The sequence below is a fragment of the Oncorhynchus masou genome, chromosome 11 (genome assembly GCF_036934945.1).
Source record: "Oncorhynchus masou masou isolate Uvic2021 chromosome 11, UVic_Omas_1.1, whole genome shotgun sequence".
NCBI lineage: Eukaryota > Metazoa > Chordata > Actinopteri > Salmoniformes > Salmonidae > Oncorhynchus > Oncorhynchus masou.
This window is the reverse complement of record NC_088222.1, coordinates 16,084,111-16,102,354: the sequence shown is the minus strand read 5'-3', so window position 1 is coordinate 16,102,354 and position 18,244 is coordinate 16,084,111. Positions and strand designations below refer to the sequence as shown.

The following is an 18,244-nucleotide window of genomic DNA, read 5'->3' as shown; positions in this document are numbered from 1 at the left end:
ACCAGCGGGACAGAAAGACCAGAGGGACCAGCGGGCCAGAGAGACCAGCGAGACACAGAGACCAGCGAGACCAGCTGGACACAGAGACCAGCGGGACACAGAGACCAGCGGGACACAGAGACCAGCGAGACCAGCGAGACAGGAGACCAGCGGGCCAGAGAGACCAGCGAGACACAGAGACCAGCGGGACACAGAGGATCAGGAACATCTTTATGACCTGGCCTGTCTGGTTCCAGTTTGCTCAATCTAGGAACCCTGCTGTTACCAGTTCAGACTTGTGTCAAATGATAAACTTGGCTATGTGAGAGGTAATGCCAAAATATGTTCATATCGAAAGAGAGCTCTCTTGTATACATACTTATTGCTAGCCTAAGATGTCTACATACTGCAAATCTAATTTACAAGGTCATGGTATCTCTACACTCTTAGAAAAATGGCTTCCAAAAGGGTTGGTAAGCTGTCCCAATAGGAGAACCATTTTCAGGTAAAAACGCTTTTGGGTTCGATGTAGAACCCTCTGTGGAAAGAGTTCTTCATATAACACAAAGTGGTTCTACCTGGAACAAAAAAGGTTTCTCCTATGGGGACAGCCAAAGAAACATTTCAGGTTCTAGATAGCACCTTTTTTTCGAAGAATGTATACACAATAAAAAAATATCAGAAATCTTATTTTTCTCCTGTCCATGTCAAGATAAACCATCTCTGAATCTCAATCACCTTCATTCGTCAGTCTCCATGTCCTGTCCAGATCTTAGTTTGTCTTTCCCCTCTCTCCCCTCTCCCCCTATCCTTCTATATCTCTCACCTTATCACTCTCTTTTGCTTTCTCTCTCCACCCTCTCCCATCTCTCTCCCAGTTTCAGCGCATCTGTTTCTCATTTCCATGGTGTAGCTGCTTGGAATGTGGCCATGTTTTTAGAGATGAGTTATTAGGCCATTAATACATACTTTACCCAACACTTTTTGAAGTGGGCCAAAGTGGAAAGACACAGCAGCACTGTGTTTTTAGGAACAATGCTGTTTTGGATGACTTCTTTTAGTATGTTTTCATGGTTTCATGCCTATTTGGAATGTTGGATACGTGTTTTGTAAAATGTGTTTTATATGTTTGTGACAGCAACGGGCTGATCAGATTTACCGGCTGTTGTTTTTCTGTAAGTGTATACGGCCCTCCAGTGCCGTTAGGTACATTTCCTTAGTAGACAAAAGAGGATAACTTCTTTGTGGAAGCTCTCTAACGATAATGCATTTAACTTACAGTGCATTCGGAAAGTATTCAGACCCCTTGACTGTTTTGACATTTTGTTACGCTACAGCATTATTTAAAAATGTATTCAATTGTTTTTTCTTCTTCTTATCAATCCACACGCAATACCCCATAATGACAAAGCAAAAACAGGTTTTTATAAATGTTTGCATTTTTTAAACAGAAATATCAAGGGCTGCCCCCAGGTGGTGAGGGTAGGTAGTAGCACATCTGCCACGCTGATCCTCAACACTGGAGCTCCCCAGGGATGCGTGCTCAGTCCCCTCCTGTACTCCCTGTTCACCCACGACTGCATGGCCAGGCACGACTCCAACACCATCATTAAGTTTACAGATGACACAACAGTGCCTGATCATTGCCTGATCACCAACAACAACGAGACAGCCTATAGGGAGGAAGTCAGAGACCTGGCCAGGTGGTGTCAGAATAACAACCTATCCCTCAACGTAACCAAGACTAAGGAGCTTATTGTGGACTACAGGAAAAGGAGGACCGAGCACACCCCCATTCTCATCGACGGGGCTGTACATCGATGGGGCTGTAGTGGAGCAGGTTGAAAGTTTCAAGTTCCTTGGTGTCCACATCAACAACAAACTAGAATGGTCCAAACACACCAAGACAGTCTAACCGGGCTATCTGCACCACTCGCCAACCCCTCTTTTACGCTACTGCTACTCTCTGTTCATCATATGTGCATAGTTACTTTAACCATGTCTACATGTTGTTACGAACCGGCTCAAAGCCCGTAACAAAGGGAGACAATGTGGAGATAAGGAGTAACAAAATATATATTTATTAACGAAAGCAACTAAGGAAAATATACAATGGCGTGTGTAATCAGTAGTGTAAGTGAGTGTTTTGCATGCATGTGATAATGCAGGGTGTTGAAAGGCGCCAATGCAAACAAACAAAAGGCCACCAAGAACCACAACACAATCTACAAAGGTGTCTGCATGGAGAGAGTCTCCTCCATGAATGTGGAAGAGGTCTATTTATCCTGCGACACACCTGGCCCAGGTGTTTCCCATGTAGCTGACGACCCTCCCCAACTCCGCCCACCGGCATCCTAATACGGAAACAAGAACAAAGACAGAATACGGCAGACAGAGTGGGAGGGTCGTCACAATGTACATACTACCTCAATCAGCCTGACTAACCGGTGTCTGTATGTAGCCTCGCTACTTTTATAGCCTCACTACTGTATATAGCCTGTCTTTTTACTGTTGTTTTATTTCTTTATCTACCTATTGTTCACCTAATACCTTTTTTGCACTATTGGTTAGAGCCTGTAAGTAAGCATTTCACTGTAAGGTCTACCTACACCTGTTGTATTCAGCGCATGTGAAAAATATACTTTGATTTGATTTACATAAGTATTCAAACCTTTTACTCAGTGCCTTCTTGAAGCACCTTTGGCAACGATTATAGCCTCAATTCTTCATGGGTATGACGCTAAAAGCCTCAGGTCTCTCCTCTGGCTGGCCACTCAAGGACATTTAGAGACTTGTCCCAAAGCCACTCCTGCATTGTCTTGGCTGTGTGCTTAGGGCTGCTGTCCTGTTGGAAGGTGAACCTTCGCCCCAATTTGAGGTCCTGGACACACTGGAGCAAGGATCTCTCTGTACTTTGCTCCGTTCATCTTTCCCTCGATCCTGACTAGTCTCCCAGTCCCTGACGCAGAAAAACATATCCACAGCATGATGCTCCCACCACCATGCTTCACCATAGGGATGGTGCCAAGTTTTCTCCAGACGTGACGCTTGGCATTCAGGCAAAAGAGTTCCATCTTGGTTTTATCAGACCAGAGAATCTTGTTTCTCATTGAGTTCTTTAGGTGCCTTTTGACAAACACCAAGTGGGCTGTCGTGTGCCTTTTATGGTCATGGTGGTTCCAAACCTCTTCCAGGCCACTGTGTTCTTGGTGACCTTCAATGGTGCCAACCTTTTTTGTTACCCTTCCTCAGATTTGGACTCCAATCAAATTGTAGAAACATATTAAGGGTGATCAATGGAAACAGGATGCACCTGAGCTCAATTGAGTCCCAAAGCAAAAGGTCTGAATACTTATGTAAATAAGGCATTTCTGTTTTGTTCTTTTATCAATTTTTAAAAATGTCTAAAAACCTATTTTCGCTTTGTCATTATGAGGTATTGTGATTAGATTGATGAGGAAAAACGTTTTATTTAATCCATTTTAGAATAAGGCTGTAACATAACAAAATGTGGGAAAAGGGATCTGAATACTTTCTGAATGCACTGTATATACACAGTGGACAAAACATTAACAGCTTCCTAATATTGAGTTGCACCCCCCTTTTGCCCTCAGAAAAGCCTCAAATCCTTCATTAACCTTCAAAAATCTCCCCCTTCTTCTACATTGATTGAAATAGATTTAACAAGTGATCATAGCTTTCACCTGGATACACCTGGTCAGTTTATGTCATGAAAGAGCTGGTGTCCTTAATGTTTGGTACACTTTGTGCATATTTTAACACGAGAACATTATGGTTCTAGATATTTGGTTTCCTGAAGGAGGAATCATGACATTATGATTGCCAAACAGCAATAGGTTTCGGTTAAAATGCATTCCAAGCCTCCATTTCCCTTAACTTCCTGAGATTATGAGATTATCAAAGATGATCATGAAGAAGGTTATGAAGGTTTCTAAGGAACATATGAATTGTATTAACACTGTTGGCCACAAGGCAGAATAGTTTCTTGTTAGACAATCAGTCAAAGGAAGCTACTTCAGGTCACAGTTTAGTGAACACTTGAGATTAGGATGAATTTTAAATATGTAATGGGAGGTTTTCATGCTGTATGGATACCTTACATCATGAACTCTCAATAAAAGGTCAAACTTTATTGGCAATGTTGATTTGTAAAACAGAACTAGGCCTACTTCAAGGAATACGTTGATACAGTTTTTAATATTAAAAAATGACATAGGTGTGTGTGTCTGGCGCGTGCGTGTGGATGTGTTTGCATGTGTGTATGAGTGTGAGTGAGTGAGCGAGCAAACATGTGTATAATAACCATTAACTCCTCTTTGTCTACATGTATGGGGTTCCGTTAGTTATGCTGTCATCATAGTGTTCTGTATGAGTGTGAGTGAGTGAGTGAGCGAGCGAACATGTGTATAATAACCATTAACTCCTCTTTGTCTACATGTATGGGGTTCCGTTAGTTATGCTGTCATCATAGTGTTCTGTATGAGTGTGAGTGAGTGAGCGAGCGAACATGTGTATAATATCCATGAACTCCTCTTTGTCTACATGTATGGGGTTCCGTTAGTTATGCTGTCATCATAGTGTTCTGTATGAGTGTGCTCAGCAGTAGTCTTCAGTGACTATGTCTCCCCTGCAGGTGGCATCAGAAAGGCCCTGTGTGTTACAGCTGCGGGTCCTGATCCGTTTTCCTCCACTGCAGCCTGACCAGGCTGCCCAACACGACCAGTTCCCCTCCTGAGGAACCCTCTCCACGGGGGTTTTAGTATTCTTATCTGGAGAAGAAAACTATATTTTCAGCTTGACAGCTTTAACTGTATACATAGGACAGTGTGCTTGTGCGTGCATACATGCTTGGGCATGCGTGTGTATACAACGGCTGGCTCCACTCACTGTTATCAGCCTTGGCATCCTGGCAGGCCAGACCTTCAAACTGGGGCAGACAGAGACACAGGCAATTCCCGTCCAGCAGGGCCAGAGAGCCCCCGTTGTGACAGGGCTTACACTTGCACACACTGTACTCAGCCTCGTACTCCTGAGTGGCTCTCTGCATGTTAAGCCTCCTGGTGTTCGCATCAGGCATACTCAGTGGGATCAGGGTCTGAATGGGTTCTGGCTATGAGGGGAGACAGACAGAACAGGAAACTGACTTACTGTAACATTCAGTTCAATACAACTCAAGGAAACAGAGTTGTGATGTAAACTGGAGACAGATGGAAGTGGAGTTATTGGGCATGGGATAGAATGACGGTCAAAGATAAAAGTAACAAAACGTTTTTAAAAATACATTTGAATGACACCGAGGGGCAACGCTGTTACATCCACTCGCATTCAAACCCATGCATGTGCACACACACTCATACACAGATGTAAATAGTGCAAACATGCACTGAAACATATTCATTTGGCCTTGCTGTTATATATATGATGTTTGTTGTCCTGGAAGTATTTTGTTTTCTGTTGTTTTCAGTTGTTATTTTCTGATGGTGTTTCTGTTTTCCTTTGTTTACATTTTCTTCTCTTTTGTTCATTTTGTTGGCTGTTGGGGGACTGTGGCTTGGGGGGAATGGAAGGTGAAGTTGTTGTTTTTTGGGGGGGAGGGGAGGGGGCTTCACTGCAGGTAGATTGTATGTTTTAATATACATACAGTATATATTTTTTATTACAAAAATACAACTTTAACAATCCCCTTTTGGGCAATGTAACACCTTTTTCAGATCTACAGTGTTTATAGGAATGAGACAGTATGGGATGGATTTGGAATTGTGCCCTCACCTCACTGCTGAGGAGTGCAGGGGCATCGCCCACTGTCCGGGCCCAGTTCTGATAGGTCTGCACGTCCATTAGCCCCTCCTTCGTTATCTGGGTTCTCATGGCGACAGCAGCCTCCAGGGTTCCGCCCCTGACTACAGTTATCACCTTATCCACCAGCGCCTTGCCCTCCTTCTCAGCTGTGGATACAGAGCCACCATTGGAATCAGGAATCAAGGAGGGTGGGTGTTGTGTGTGTGTGCCAGCAGCATACCACCCTGCATGCCACTGCTGGCTTGCCTCTGAAGCTAAGCAGGGTTGGTCCTGGTTGGTCCCTGGATGGGAGACCTATTGCTGCTGGAAGTGGTGTTGGAGGGCCAGTAGGAGACACTCTTGATTGGGGACATTGCCCTTTGTAGGGTGCCGTATTTCACATGGGACATTAAACGGGTGTCTTGACTCTGTGGTCACTAAGGATCCCTTGGCACTTATCTTAAGAGTAGGGGGGTTAACCCTGGTGTCCTGGCTAAATTCCCAATCTGGCCCTCATACCATCAGGGCACCTAATCATCCCCAGCTTCCAATTGGCTCATTCATCCCCTCTCCTCTGTAACTATTCCCCAGGTCTTTGCTGTAAATGAGAATGTGTTCTTAGTCAACTTACCTGGTAAAATAAGGGTTAGTTAAATGGTATGTTTGTGTTGACGGACCTGTGTTTTTATTCACAGTGTCTTTACAGTGTCCAGGTCTGATGTGGGCATCTCCTCCAATCCCGATGTTGGTGTCAAAGTTTGCTGAGATTCCAACTTTAATGCAGTCCTGGAGCTTTCTCTCAGTCAGCTCTATAGGAGAGACAACATTGCTAAAACATCAAATACGGATATCACTGCAAACAGGAGAGGTTTTTATATGGTCACATTTCATTCATTTTCCCAAATCATTATAAAAAACATTCATATAGAACCAAATATTTTCTCTCTGATCCTCAATACATTGTTGGGCTGTTTTGAATAAGAGCCCTAGCTAGTATTGATGTTTCATGTATCAGTGGTAGTCTCTTAAAGGCCCAGTGCAGTCAAAATTGTGTTTTTCTTATATCATATGTACAACAGCTGATGAAACTAACACTGTAAAGTGTGATTTTTTAAATGTTTATCAGATGGCAAATGTCCCGACGTTAAATCTTCGTCATACTTCTTCTGCACAAAACTCCTCTTTTGTTACTAATAACACTAATCAGCTACCTTGACCACTTTTCTCAACAATATGTCGTAGACAAAACCTTAAAGGGTATGACACCTTGGTCTACTTCTCATATATTCAAATCTGAAATCAAAACAACAATAACAATAACTACTTAAGTAAAATATTTTAAACTTCTTCCACTACCACAAAAATACTTGTAAAGATTTTAAAGCAAGTCCCACCAATTTTTCATCACGGAAAATAACCATCCAGTTTCCTGATAGTTGCTGGTAAAAAATGCACTCGACACAGGAACTTCTAATCAGCAGGTTTGCATTGGCGGGAATTCCGGCTTTCCATGATGACAACACCATACAGTAAATAGGTTAATTGACCAATAACAATGTTCTAAACCTCTGCCAATAACAGCTAGTTTTCCGGTTTCCCCTCCCCACTCAGACCACTCCCAGCCAGTCCTATAAAATTATTGGTTGAGAAATACTTTTACTAAAAAGTTATTTTTGCCAATTTTAATGTAAATCTATTACAATAAGGTATTTAATTGTTACCCAGAAATGATTTGATATAAAAACAGCTGCATTGGACCTTTAAGAGTGGTGTTGGTAGAAAAACAACACGATTTTAAGATCCCTACTTTTGTCCTTGATGGTGTCCTGGTTGAGAACGTAGACCAGCTGGTACTCTCCTCCAGACTTCCCATTCCTGGTGTAGTGAGTCCCATAGTCCTCCAGAAAGCTGCATTCCATTCAATTCAATTCCATTAAATTCCATTCCATTCAACTTAACTCAAAACACTTCATCCATCCCACAATTGTCCAAGCAGGAGTAGGCAAATACACACACAACAATTTATATACATTATATATCAATTTACATAAGATATAGTCACAAAAACTATGTGTTTCTAGTGTAATGATAACAGTCCAACCTGAAGTACTGTCCTTTCTCGTACTCCAGAGGTAGAGACTTGACATGCTCTAAAAACTCCCCAGCCACCTGAAGGTCCCGGGAACGCATCCTATAGGTGCTCAGCTGCACATGGCCGTTCACACGCATGAAACTCTTGTTCTGATTGGACAAGAACCAACATCAATTCATAAATTCAAATCAGGGAGTTTAAACTCAATCAGCCTTCAGTCAAATATAAAGCCACTGTGATTTACAAGATGGATGAAATAAACAAATACAAATGGACTGAAAGTATTTTATCCATGGGGGTACAGAGAGCGTACACTACAGTATAACATGAAGCCTACTGTACCTTGATGGTAGTGTACTCCGAGACTTCCTTGATCATCTGTGTCCTGTCATACTCAGCATCCAACCCAACCCCTCCTGACACAGTCGTATTGGACTTGGCCATAGACTTTTCTGTGGGGGTGAATTTTATGTTCAACCCAGCGCTCACAGTCAACTTGGTCTCAGTCATCAGTTCCCTCAGGAGGGTGTATGTGTCCTCATAGATCTCTTTGGAAACGGTCTCCTCTGCTATAGTCTGGGAAAGACACATGCAGGGGTCAGAGGTCAATCACCAAGGTTTGAATTTGCTGAAGTGTTACATACTGTATTGTCTCATCTTCAAACCCAGAAGCAAATCTCACATGCTCATTGGCCAGCTACTAGATGTTAATAGTCTGTCACAATGTGGGATGGAACTTTGAGCAAATATACAGACAATATCATAAAGCCAGAATGGTTTGAGTCAGTGCAATTTAAGAACTGATTTGAAATTACATAAAGATGATTTGAAATTACAATGCAAGAATTGAAAAGTTACATTTATGGACGGAGAAGTGATTCATCTTAGTCTGAAATCTGAGCTGAATATCTCTGTTTCAATATTGTTTTACTGAAGTGAAGGCAAATTCCAAGCTAGGCCTTACTCACCTCATAGTTGAGCAAGCCCACGTTCCAAGGCAGCCTGTTGTACTCGTTGTTATTGGTGTTCTTCACCTTGTTGCACATCCCATTGAAGTAGTCGTTGTTGAAGGGGTTTATACGGGGCTCCATGCCCAAGATGTTGACTCTGTCACAGCATAAAGACAGACACAGAACTTAATAGAACACTAATATAATATGTATTTCTATGGACATGTCAGAGAGCTCTGTATTCAGACCTTAGTGGCTGCTGGAGAGCATTCAGGAGCAGACCCGAGTTCAAATAGTATTTGTTTTCTTTACTTTGTGTCTTTGATTAAGTGTGCCTGGAGTCAAGGTTTGCATTTTTGGGAATATTCCATTGCACCAGGCATACTCAATCAAGTGCAGCTATCATCCCGTGCTCAATGAAAGGGAAAGTAACTGAACAACTAGCGATCCGTAGCACTAACTTCCATCATCAAAAAAAAAAGTATGTATGTCTATATAGGTATGTGTATGTATATGTATATATGTATGCATGCGTGTATGGATATATATATTTACCCAAAAAATATGGGGGATTGGAAATGATGCATTCAATTACATTGGAAGCGACATTATTTCCACAATATTAAGCTGATCCACCCTCTAGAGAAAAAATAAAAAATAAATTAAAAAAACATCCGTCATCATGAAATGCTTCAAAAGGCTAGTCAAAGACGACATCACCTCCTCCCTCCCCTGACACACTCAACCCTCTCCAATTTGCCTACCGCCCTGACAGATCTACGAACGAAGCAATCACCATTGCGCTGCACACTGCCCTCACCCACCTGTACAAAAGGGATGCATACAGTATGTGAGGTGTCACGATCGTTTGTAGAAACGGACCAAGGCGCAGCGAATGTTCAGATCCACATTATTTATTATAAAGTGAAACTAAGCAAAGACAAATAAACAAACTAACCACGAACTGTGACTACAGAGATGCTACAGGCACTAACACAAAACAATATCCCATAACACACAGGTGGAAAAACCGCTACTTTAGTATGATCCCCAATTAGCAACAACGATAGCCAGCTGCCTCAAATTGGGAATCATACTAAAACACCAACATAGAAAAAACTAACTAGAACCCCACATAGAAAATATAAACTAGACTAAACCCCTGGTCACGACCTGACCTACTCTACCATAGAAAATAAAGGCATTCTATGGTCAGGACGTGACATGAGTTTGCTGTTCATTGACTACAGCTCTGTCTTCAATACCATAGTGCCATCTAAACTCATCACAAAGCTCACGACCCTTGGACTGAACTCCTCTCTCTGCAACTGGGTCATGGACTTCCTGATGGGTCGCCCCGAGGTGGCATCATTACCTCCGCCACAATGATCCTCATCACAGAGGCCCCAGAGGGTGCATCCTAGGCCCCCTTCTGTATTCCCTGTATACACACGATTTTGTGGTTTCACACAGTTCCAACTCCATTATCAAGTTCGCTGATGACACGACAGTAGTAGGCCTGATTACCAACAATGACGAGACGGCCTACAGAGAGGAGTTAGGCACTCTGACGGCGTGGTGCCAGGTAAACAACCTCTCCCACAACATCAGCAAAATAAAGGAGCTGATTGTGGACCTCAGGAGGAACCAGGTTGGGCACGCCCCCATCCACATCAACGGTGCCATCGTGGAGACGATACAAAATAAAGGAGCTGATTGTGGACCTCAGGAGGAACCAGGTTGGGCACGCCCCCATCCACATCAACGGTGCCATCGTGGAGACGATACAAAATAAAGGAGCTGATTGTGGACCTCAGGAGGAACCAGGTTGGGCACGCCCCCATCCACATCAACGGTGCCATCGTGGAGACGATACAAAATAAAGGAGCTGATTGTGGACTTCAGGAGGAACCAGGTTGGACACGCCCCCATCCACATCAACGGTGCCATCGTGGAGACGATACAAAATAAAGGAGCTGATTGTGGACCTCAGGAGGAACCAGGTTGGGCACGCCCCCATCCACATCAACGGTGCCATCGTGGAGACGATACAAAATAAAGGAGCTGATTGTGGACTTCAGGAGGAACCAGGTTGGACACGCCCCATCCACATCAACGGTGCCATCGTGGAGACGATACAAAACGTAAAGTATACACACACATCTCTGATGAGCTCAAATGGTCAAACCACACGGACACCGTAGTGAAGCAGGCAAGGCAGCAACTCTTCAACCTTAACAACACACATTTACCCTGCACACCCTCCAATGGACATTTATCATTGTTACAGCTGGAAATATGTATATATTATTACTTTTTATTATTGTTTCATTCACTTCTCACCGCCCTCCCCTGCTGCTCCCCCTCTATGGACACTTAACCTCCACCCCCCCCCCCCCCCCCCCCATGGACATTTATCATTGTACAGTTTTAAATGTGTATATTATTATTATGATTGTCTCATTCACTTCTATTTTTTTGACCTGCACTGTTGGAGCTCGGAGCATAAAAATTGCACTGTAACCTGCGAAACAATCTGCGATCTTGTGCATGTGAATAACAAACTAATCTGATGTAAAATATTTAAAGCAGAAATAAATACTAGTTGAACCCTATTTGGTCTGCTACTGTCCAGGTGTTTGAGAGGTGAGTGCTGCTGTGCTGACCCGTATCCTGCAGTCCTGCCCTGTTCGTTGGTGTCGTACAACTTTGTGCCACAGGGCTTACGTACGGGCTCACAGTCCTCGTCTGACCCGTCCTCACAGTCATAGTCTCCGTTACACGACAGTCTCAACTTAATACATGCACCTTCACAAAAAGAGGGAGAGAGAGCGAGAAACACAGATAGACAGAAACGTGCATGATCAGTGTATGACGACAGTTTTATAAATTAATTCACTGCAATAGCACTACTGCAACTGTGTAAATTGTATTACTGTTAACTTAACTTTAGTCCATAGCTGCTCAGAGTAAACGTCCTGCCCTAACTGAAATATTGCCACCAGCTTTGATGCACACAGATTCAGCTTCATATTCGATCTGAAAAATGGAGGCACCATTGTGACAGCCCCTCCCTGCTCTGTCTACTGGGTTTTGCTGTGCTTACTTTCTGCAGGAGATTGATGGGCGGAGTAGTAGAGGTGGGTGGAGCTGGGAGGGTCGTCAGTGCTGATGGGGCACACTTCTGAAATCTCAGCTGTGGCATAAAGCCACTGTTTACCCATTCAGCAAGAGATTCCTCTCTCCATGCATACCTTTGGTTGTTTTGATGTAGCTGTGGCAGTTGACACATGTTGGGCAGTGTTAGCTCTTTGTTATTTTTTGTGTGGTGACCATGGCTGGGGCAGTTGTCTCAGGAGCACATCCGTGGCTCAGTGGGGTAACCAGCTTGCTAGGAGCTTTGTCTGTGACAGCGGGGTAAAGTGCATGAAGACTGAGGTTGAGCTAGTAATAGGTCTTTGGGAAGCTCCACTTGTTTTTTTTGTTTTTTTCTATCCTGTGTGGTTGACACTGATTCTGTTTTGTCTGGTTTGGGGTACTCAATTGGGGCGAGAGCAGGTTTTTGTTCGTTGACTGGTTGACTATGGCTAACATTGAGTAATTATTCCAAGTCCTGAGGGAGGAGCTTCCTGGATTGTTATACTAAAGATCAATTATTACAAATTGCAACATATAACATTGAGATTGATGATAAACGTCTAAAAGAGACGGTTAAGTCCATACTAAAGGCCAAGTCCATACTAAAGGTCAAGTCCATACTGAAGGTTAAGTCCATACTAAAGGTTAAGTCCATACTAAAGGCCAAGTCCATACTGAAGGTTAAGTCCATACTGAAGGTTAAGTCCATACTAAAGGTTAAGTCCATACTAAAGGCCAAGTCCATAATAAAGGTCAAGTCCATACTGAAGGTTAAGTCCATACTAAAGGCCAAGTCCATACTAAAGGTCAAGTCCATACTGAAGGTTAAGTCCATACTAAAGGTTAAGTCCATACTAAAGGCCAAGTCCATACTAAAGGTCAAGTCCATACTGAAGGTTAAGTCCATACTGAAGGTTAAGTCCATACTAAAGGTTAAGTCCATACTAAAGGCCAAGTCCATAATAAAGGTCAAGTCCATACTGAAGGTTAAGTCCATACTAAAGGCCAAGTCCATACTAAAGGTCAAGTCCATACTGAAGGTTAAGTCCATACTGAAGGTTAAGTCCATACTAAAGGTTAAGTCCATACTAAAGGCCAAGTCCATAATAAAGGTCCATACTAAAGTTAAGTCCATACTGAAGGTTAAGTCCATACTAAAGGCCATAGTCCATACTAAAGGTTAAGTCCATACTAAAGGTTAAGTCCAAGTCCTTACTGAAGGCCAAGTCCATACTAAAGGTTTTACTAAAGGTTAAGTCTTAAAGGTCTCCAGGCCAAGTTTTCCATACTAAAGTAGTCTTCTAATGGAGTTGTATTCTCCTGTGTTCCAGCCCATAATCCAATCTTATCTTTTGAACAGCAAAAAGAACTGTTCTACAACTAGAGCATGATAGACTAAAACGGCAACAAGCCTTGGAAAAGGAGTTGGAGGTAGAAAGGTGCGGAGCATGCCAAACTGACGCTGCAACAAGTCCGTTTAGACATGGTCTGTCGCGCCTGGCCTTAATTCTATGTTTTCTTTATTATTTTGGTTAGGCAGGTGTGACATGGGTGATTTATGTGTTTTGTCTTATCTAGGGTTTTTGTAGTCTATGGGGTTGTGTTCTTGATTTCTAGGTAAGTCTATGGTTGCCTGGACTTAATCAGAGGCAGGTGTTTATTTATTGTGAACATATTTAGCCATATTCTTTAGGTATATTGTGTGTGATTGTTCCTGTCTCTGTGTTTTGCACCAGTTAGGACTGTTTTGGTTTTTCCAAGTTTTCTTATTTTGTAGAGTGTTCACGTGGTCATCTTTCATTAAAGATGTTTATAAATAACCACGCTGCATTTTGGTCCTCCGATCCTTCTCGCATCTCCTCTTCGGAAGAAGAAGAGGAAATCCCTTACAGAATCACCCACCACAACAGGACCAAGCGGCGTGGTGACAGGTAGCGGCCGCAGGAGCAGCGCAAGGAGGAATGGACATGGGATGATGTGTTGGACGGCAAGGGTTGCTACACTTGGGAGGAGATCCTGGCGGGTAAGGATCGCCTCCCATGGGAACAGGTGGAGGCAGCTAGGAGAGCAGAGGCAGCCGGAGAGAGGAGCCGTTGATACAAGGGAACATGGCTGGCAAGGAAGCCCGAGAGTCAGCCCCAAAAATTTCTTGGGGGGGAACACAGGAAGTGTGGCAAAGCCAGGTAGGAGACCTGCGCCAACTTCCTGTGCTTACCGGAGGGCTAGAGAGACCAGGCAGGCACCGTGTTATGCTGTGGAGCGCACGGTGTCCCCAGTGCGTGTGCATAGCCCGGTTCGGTACATACCAGCTCCTCGTATCGGCCGGGCTAGAGTGGGCATCGAGCCAGGTGCCATGAAGCCGGCTCTACACATCTGGTCTCCGGTGCGTCTCCTTGGGCCGGCGTACATGGCACCAGCCTTGCGCATGGTGTCCCCGGTTCACCTGCACAGCCCAGTGCGGGCTATTCCACCTCGCCGCACTGGCAGGGCGACCGGGAGCATTCAACCAGGTAAGGTTGGGCAGGCTCGGTGCTCAAGAGCTCCAGTGCGCCTGCACGGTCCGGTCTATCCAGTACAACCTCCACGCATCAGCCCTCCGGTGGCAGCTCCCCGCACCAGGCTTCCTGTACATGTCCTCGTCCCAGTACCACCAGTGCCAGCACCACGCACCAGGCCTACAGTGCGCCTCGCCTGTCCAGCGCTGCCAGAGCCTTCCTCCTCTCCAGCGCTGCCTGAGCTGCTCGTCTGCTCAGCGCCGCCTGAGCTGCCCGTCTGTCATGAGCCGCCAGTCTCCCGTCTGTCATGAGCCGCCAGAGTCTCCCGTCTGTCATGAGCCGCCGGAGTCTCCCGTCTGTCATGAGCTGCCAGAGCCACCAGTCTGCAAGGAGCCGCCAGAGCTGCCAGTCAGCAAGGAGCCACCAGAGCTGCAAGTCAGCATGGAGTAGCCAGAGCCGCCAGTCAGCATGGTGCAGCCAGAGCCGCCAGTCAGCCAGGATCTGCCAGAGCCGCCAGTCTGCCAGGATCTGCCAGAGCCGCCAGTCTGCCAGGATCTGCCAGAGCCGCCAGTCTGCCAGGATCTGCCAAAGCCGCCAGTCTGCCAGGTTCCGCCAGATCCGCCAGTGTGCCAGGATCCGCCAGAGCCGCCAGTCTGCCAGGATCCGCCAGAGCCGCCAGTCTGCCAGGATCCGCCAGAGCCGCCAGTCTGCCAGGATCCGCCAGAGCCACCATTCAGCCAGGATCTGCCAGAGCCATCAACCTGCCTGAGCTATCTCTTAGTCTTGGGCTACCTCTCAGTCCTGAGCTACCTCTCAGTCCTGAGCTACCTCTCAGTCTTCAGCTACCCCTCAGTCTTGAGCTACCCCTCAGTCCCGAGCTACCCCTCAGCCCTCTCAGTCCTGAGCTACCTCTCAGTCTTCAGCTACCCCTCAGTCTTGAGCTACCCCTCAGTCCCGAGCTGCCCCTCAGTCCTGTGGGGCCCTTTGTTACTAGGCCAAGGTCGGCGGCGAGGGACGCCACTCAAGGGACGCTAAGTAAGAGGACTAAGACTGTGTTGGAGGGCCAGGTCCATGTCCCGCGCCAGAGCCGCCACCGTGGACAGCGGCCCACCCAGACCCTGGGGGGGTAGGGGGGGTACTGTCACGCCCTGGCCTTAGTATTCTGTGGGAAACCACAGACTGAGTGAAGGAATAACAAAATGAAATTATTCCATACATAAAGTAAACACTCTCAACAATAATTAGATGAGGCAGGAAGGTCAGTAAATTAGGTGTCAACTGCCAAAGCCACAACAAAACAACCAGAGGTATGCATGGTGAGGAATTACTTGCTGAATGGTGAAAAAGTGGCTTTAGCTGAGATTTCACAAGTGTGCCCCATGAGCACTGACGACCCTCCCAGCTCCGCCCACCTCTACTACTCCGCCCACCTCTACTACTCCGCCCACCTCTACTACTCCGCCCACCTCTACTACTCCGCGAAATGCACCAGCCACTTTTCAACGCCTTATGAACAGGGTTGTTTCTGGTTTGGAGGGATGAGCTGTGTACCTCGATGATGTAGTTGTGTACAGTGATACATGGGAACAACACTTGTGCCGTGTAGCAGCACTGTTTGGTCGCCTGGCAGAAGCTCGACTTACCATTAACTTGGCAAAGTGTGAGTTTGCCAGGGCAACTGTGACATACCTTGGTGAAGTTGTCGGTCAGGGGGAAGTAAGGCCGGTACGCGCTAATGTTTTGGCCATTGATCATTATACTCACGTCCAACCACTAAAAAAAGATCTCCAGTGTTTTTTGGGGATGGTCGGCTACAACCGCAGTTTTGTAAGAATATTTCGACTGAGGCCGCACCCCTTACTGACTTGCTTAAGGCAAAGGCCAACTTTGTCTGGTCTCCATTATGTCAATGGTCCTTTGCGGATGTTAAAGCTCTTCTCAGTACTGCTCCTGCAGGAGATTGGTGGGCGGTGTAGGTGAGGTGGGTGGAGCTGGGAGGGTTGTCAGTGCTGATGGAGCACGCTTGTCAAAGCTCAGCTCTGGCATAAAGCCACTGTTTCCCCTTTCAGCAAGAGATTCCTCTCTCCATGTTGACATCTAATTTACTGACCTTCATCTGATTATTGTTGTGAGTGTTTACTTTATTTATGGAATAAATTAATTTTGTTATTCCTTTACTTAGTGTGTGGTTTCCCATTGTTTGTTCCAATCTTGAGCCAGGTTGTAACACGATACACATACATACTCATGGCTATGACCTAATTGGGAGGTACAGTACCTGATTCACAAGTGAACTCAGTGCTGGAGCACTCAGAGGGCAGGGCCTGTTCACACACAGCTTCACTGGTGCACGCCTGCTGCTCTCCTATTGGCTGTCCTTGGCAGGGCTTCCCACCAAATTGACCGAACACCTCCACACTCCGAGAACGGTGCTGCCAACATGACAGAGTTCACACAGTTAAGGAGCATACAAACTTTCACTCGTGCTTTTTAAGCCATGAATAATTTGAGTCTGACATTTGAGAAAAATGAGAGACTGGGAGGCCAAATTGCTAGGCCCTGATCTGTATATTTTATTAATCTGGGACCCACCCGTATCTTGGTGCAGCTGTTACAGGGGGTCCACTCAGACCAGCGGCTCCAGACACAGTCCACCGGGTCAGGGGGAGCCACCTTGACCTCCCGAGTGTCCCGTTTGCCTCTATGGGTTACACACATAAGGTTCAGAGCTCAGATTACTAGAACAAGTGTCCTCTAATTGTATGTTGTGTAATGAGAGAATAAACAAGAGTAATGAGAGTATTTTGTGTCAAATAGAGCATACGTACGTTCTGTTTTCATCACCAGACACAGCCACAGCACAGAACCCCAGGAGAAGAGCAGCAGCTACCTCAGTCCTCATAACGGCAGAATGATAAACAGAAGTTTGGTATGTCTTGCTTTATATTTACGGCCTTTCTGTTAATGATTGCAGAACAAATCGATAGTTTGGATCTTGATTTATGGAAAAACGCAACCCAGAGTGTTATCAGTGGACTCATGGTAGAGTTAGTGGACTATCCCCTATTTCGCAATTTATTACAATTATTGTGTATTAGAATAAATGGACAGAAGATTTTCGAAATACAGTGTATTTTGCATTTTTCTATCCAATATATTATCCCAACATATGATACATTTCTGGAATCCTCAAGACGTTTCCTAATCACACAAAAATGACAAATGTTAATATCATATTCATAGGAGGCATTACACACCATTTTGTGTACTCTGAGCCAAAACCATATTTTCAATTTGGGACAGTTTATTTCTTGGTCTGACAAGTGAAAATCTAAACTATTGTTTCTAAACCCTTGTAGAGAAACCACATGATCAAAATCACATCACTTCATTGGTGTGACCTTATAGAGGAGGGGAAAGCAAGCTTCAAACAGGAAGCTCACCTCTGTGAAGAACACAGTGATTTTAGTGACAGTTTTTTTCTGTTTTGATGTTAAGGTTATAAAACTGTCATAAATAATGCACTGTGCCAAACTGTGATGTAAATGTGCATACTATCTACTGGTACTATGTTAAAAAAAATTGTTGTCCCGCTTTACCAACCATAGCTAGCTAAAGTAGAACAGCATAGCTAGCTAAAGTAGCACAACATGGAGTAGCTAAAGTAGCACAGCATAGCTAGCTAAAGTAGGACAACATGGAGTAGCTAAAGTAGGACAGCATAGTTAGCTAAAGTAGGACAACATGTAGTAGCTAAAGTTGTACAACATGGAGTAGCTAAAGCAGGACAG

The 18,244-nt window shown here is 44.9% G+C and overlaps 1 protein-coding gene across 1 annotated transcript; it reads right to left on the bottom strand.

Annotated features, from left to right (window-relative positions):
* Positions 1–4,109: 4,109 nt before the first annotated feature.
* c9 (complement component 9) lies at positions 4,110–17,411 on the bottom strand. The gene is made up of 12 exons (XM_064977524.1): positions 17,282–17,411; positions 17,046–17,154; positions 16,732–16,885; positions 11,487–11,628; positions 8,839–8,977; positions 8,213–8,446; positions 7,880–8,019; positions 7,586–7,686; positions 6,456–6,587; positions 5,770–5,945; positions 4,888–5,110; positions 4,110–4,769 (listed from the first exon to the last, which is right to left on the bottom strand). Exons 1-12 carry the CDS (start codon positions 17,353–17,355, stop codon positions 4,597–4,599), a joined length of 1,797 nt encoding a protein of 598 aa, XP_064833596.1. The 5' UTR covers positions 17,356–17,411; the 3' UTR covers positions 4,110–4,596.
* Positions 17,412–18,244: the final 833 nt, after the last annotated feature.

Coding starts and splice junctions, on each gene's coding strand:
- c9 (XM_064977524.1), bottom strand. CDS start 17,355: ATGAGGACTGAGGTAGCTGCTGCTCTTCTCCTGGGGTTCTGTGCTGTG. Junction 11,629..16,731: donor TGAGTTCACTTGTGAATCAG/GTACTGTACCTC, acceptor CTTTTTGTGAAG/GTGCATGTATTAAGTTGAGA. Junction 8,020..8,212: donor CGGAGTACACTACCATCAAG/GTACAGTAGGCT, acceptor TTGTCCAATCAG/AACAAGAGTTTCATGCGTGT.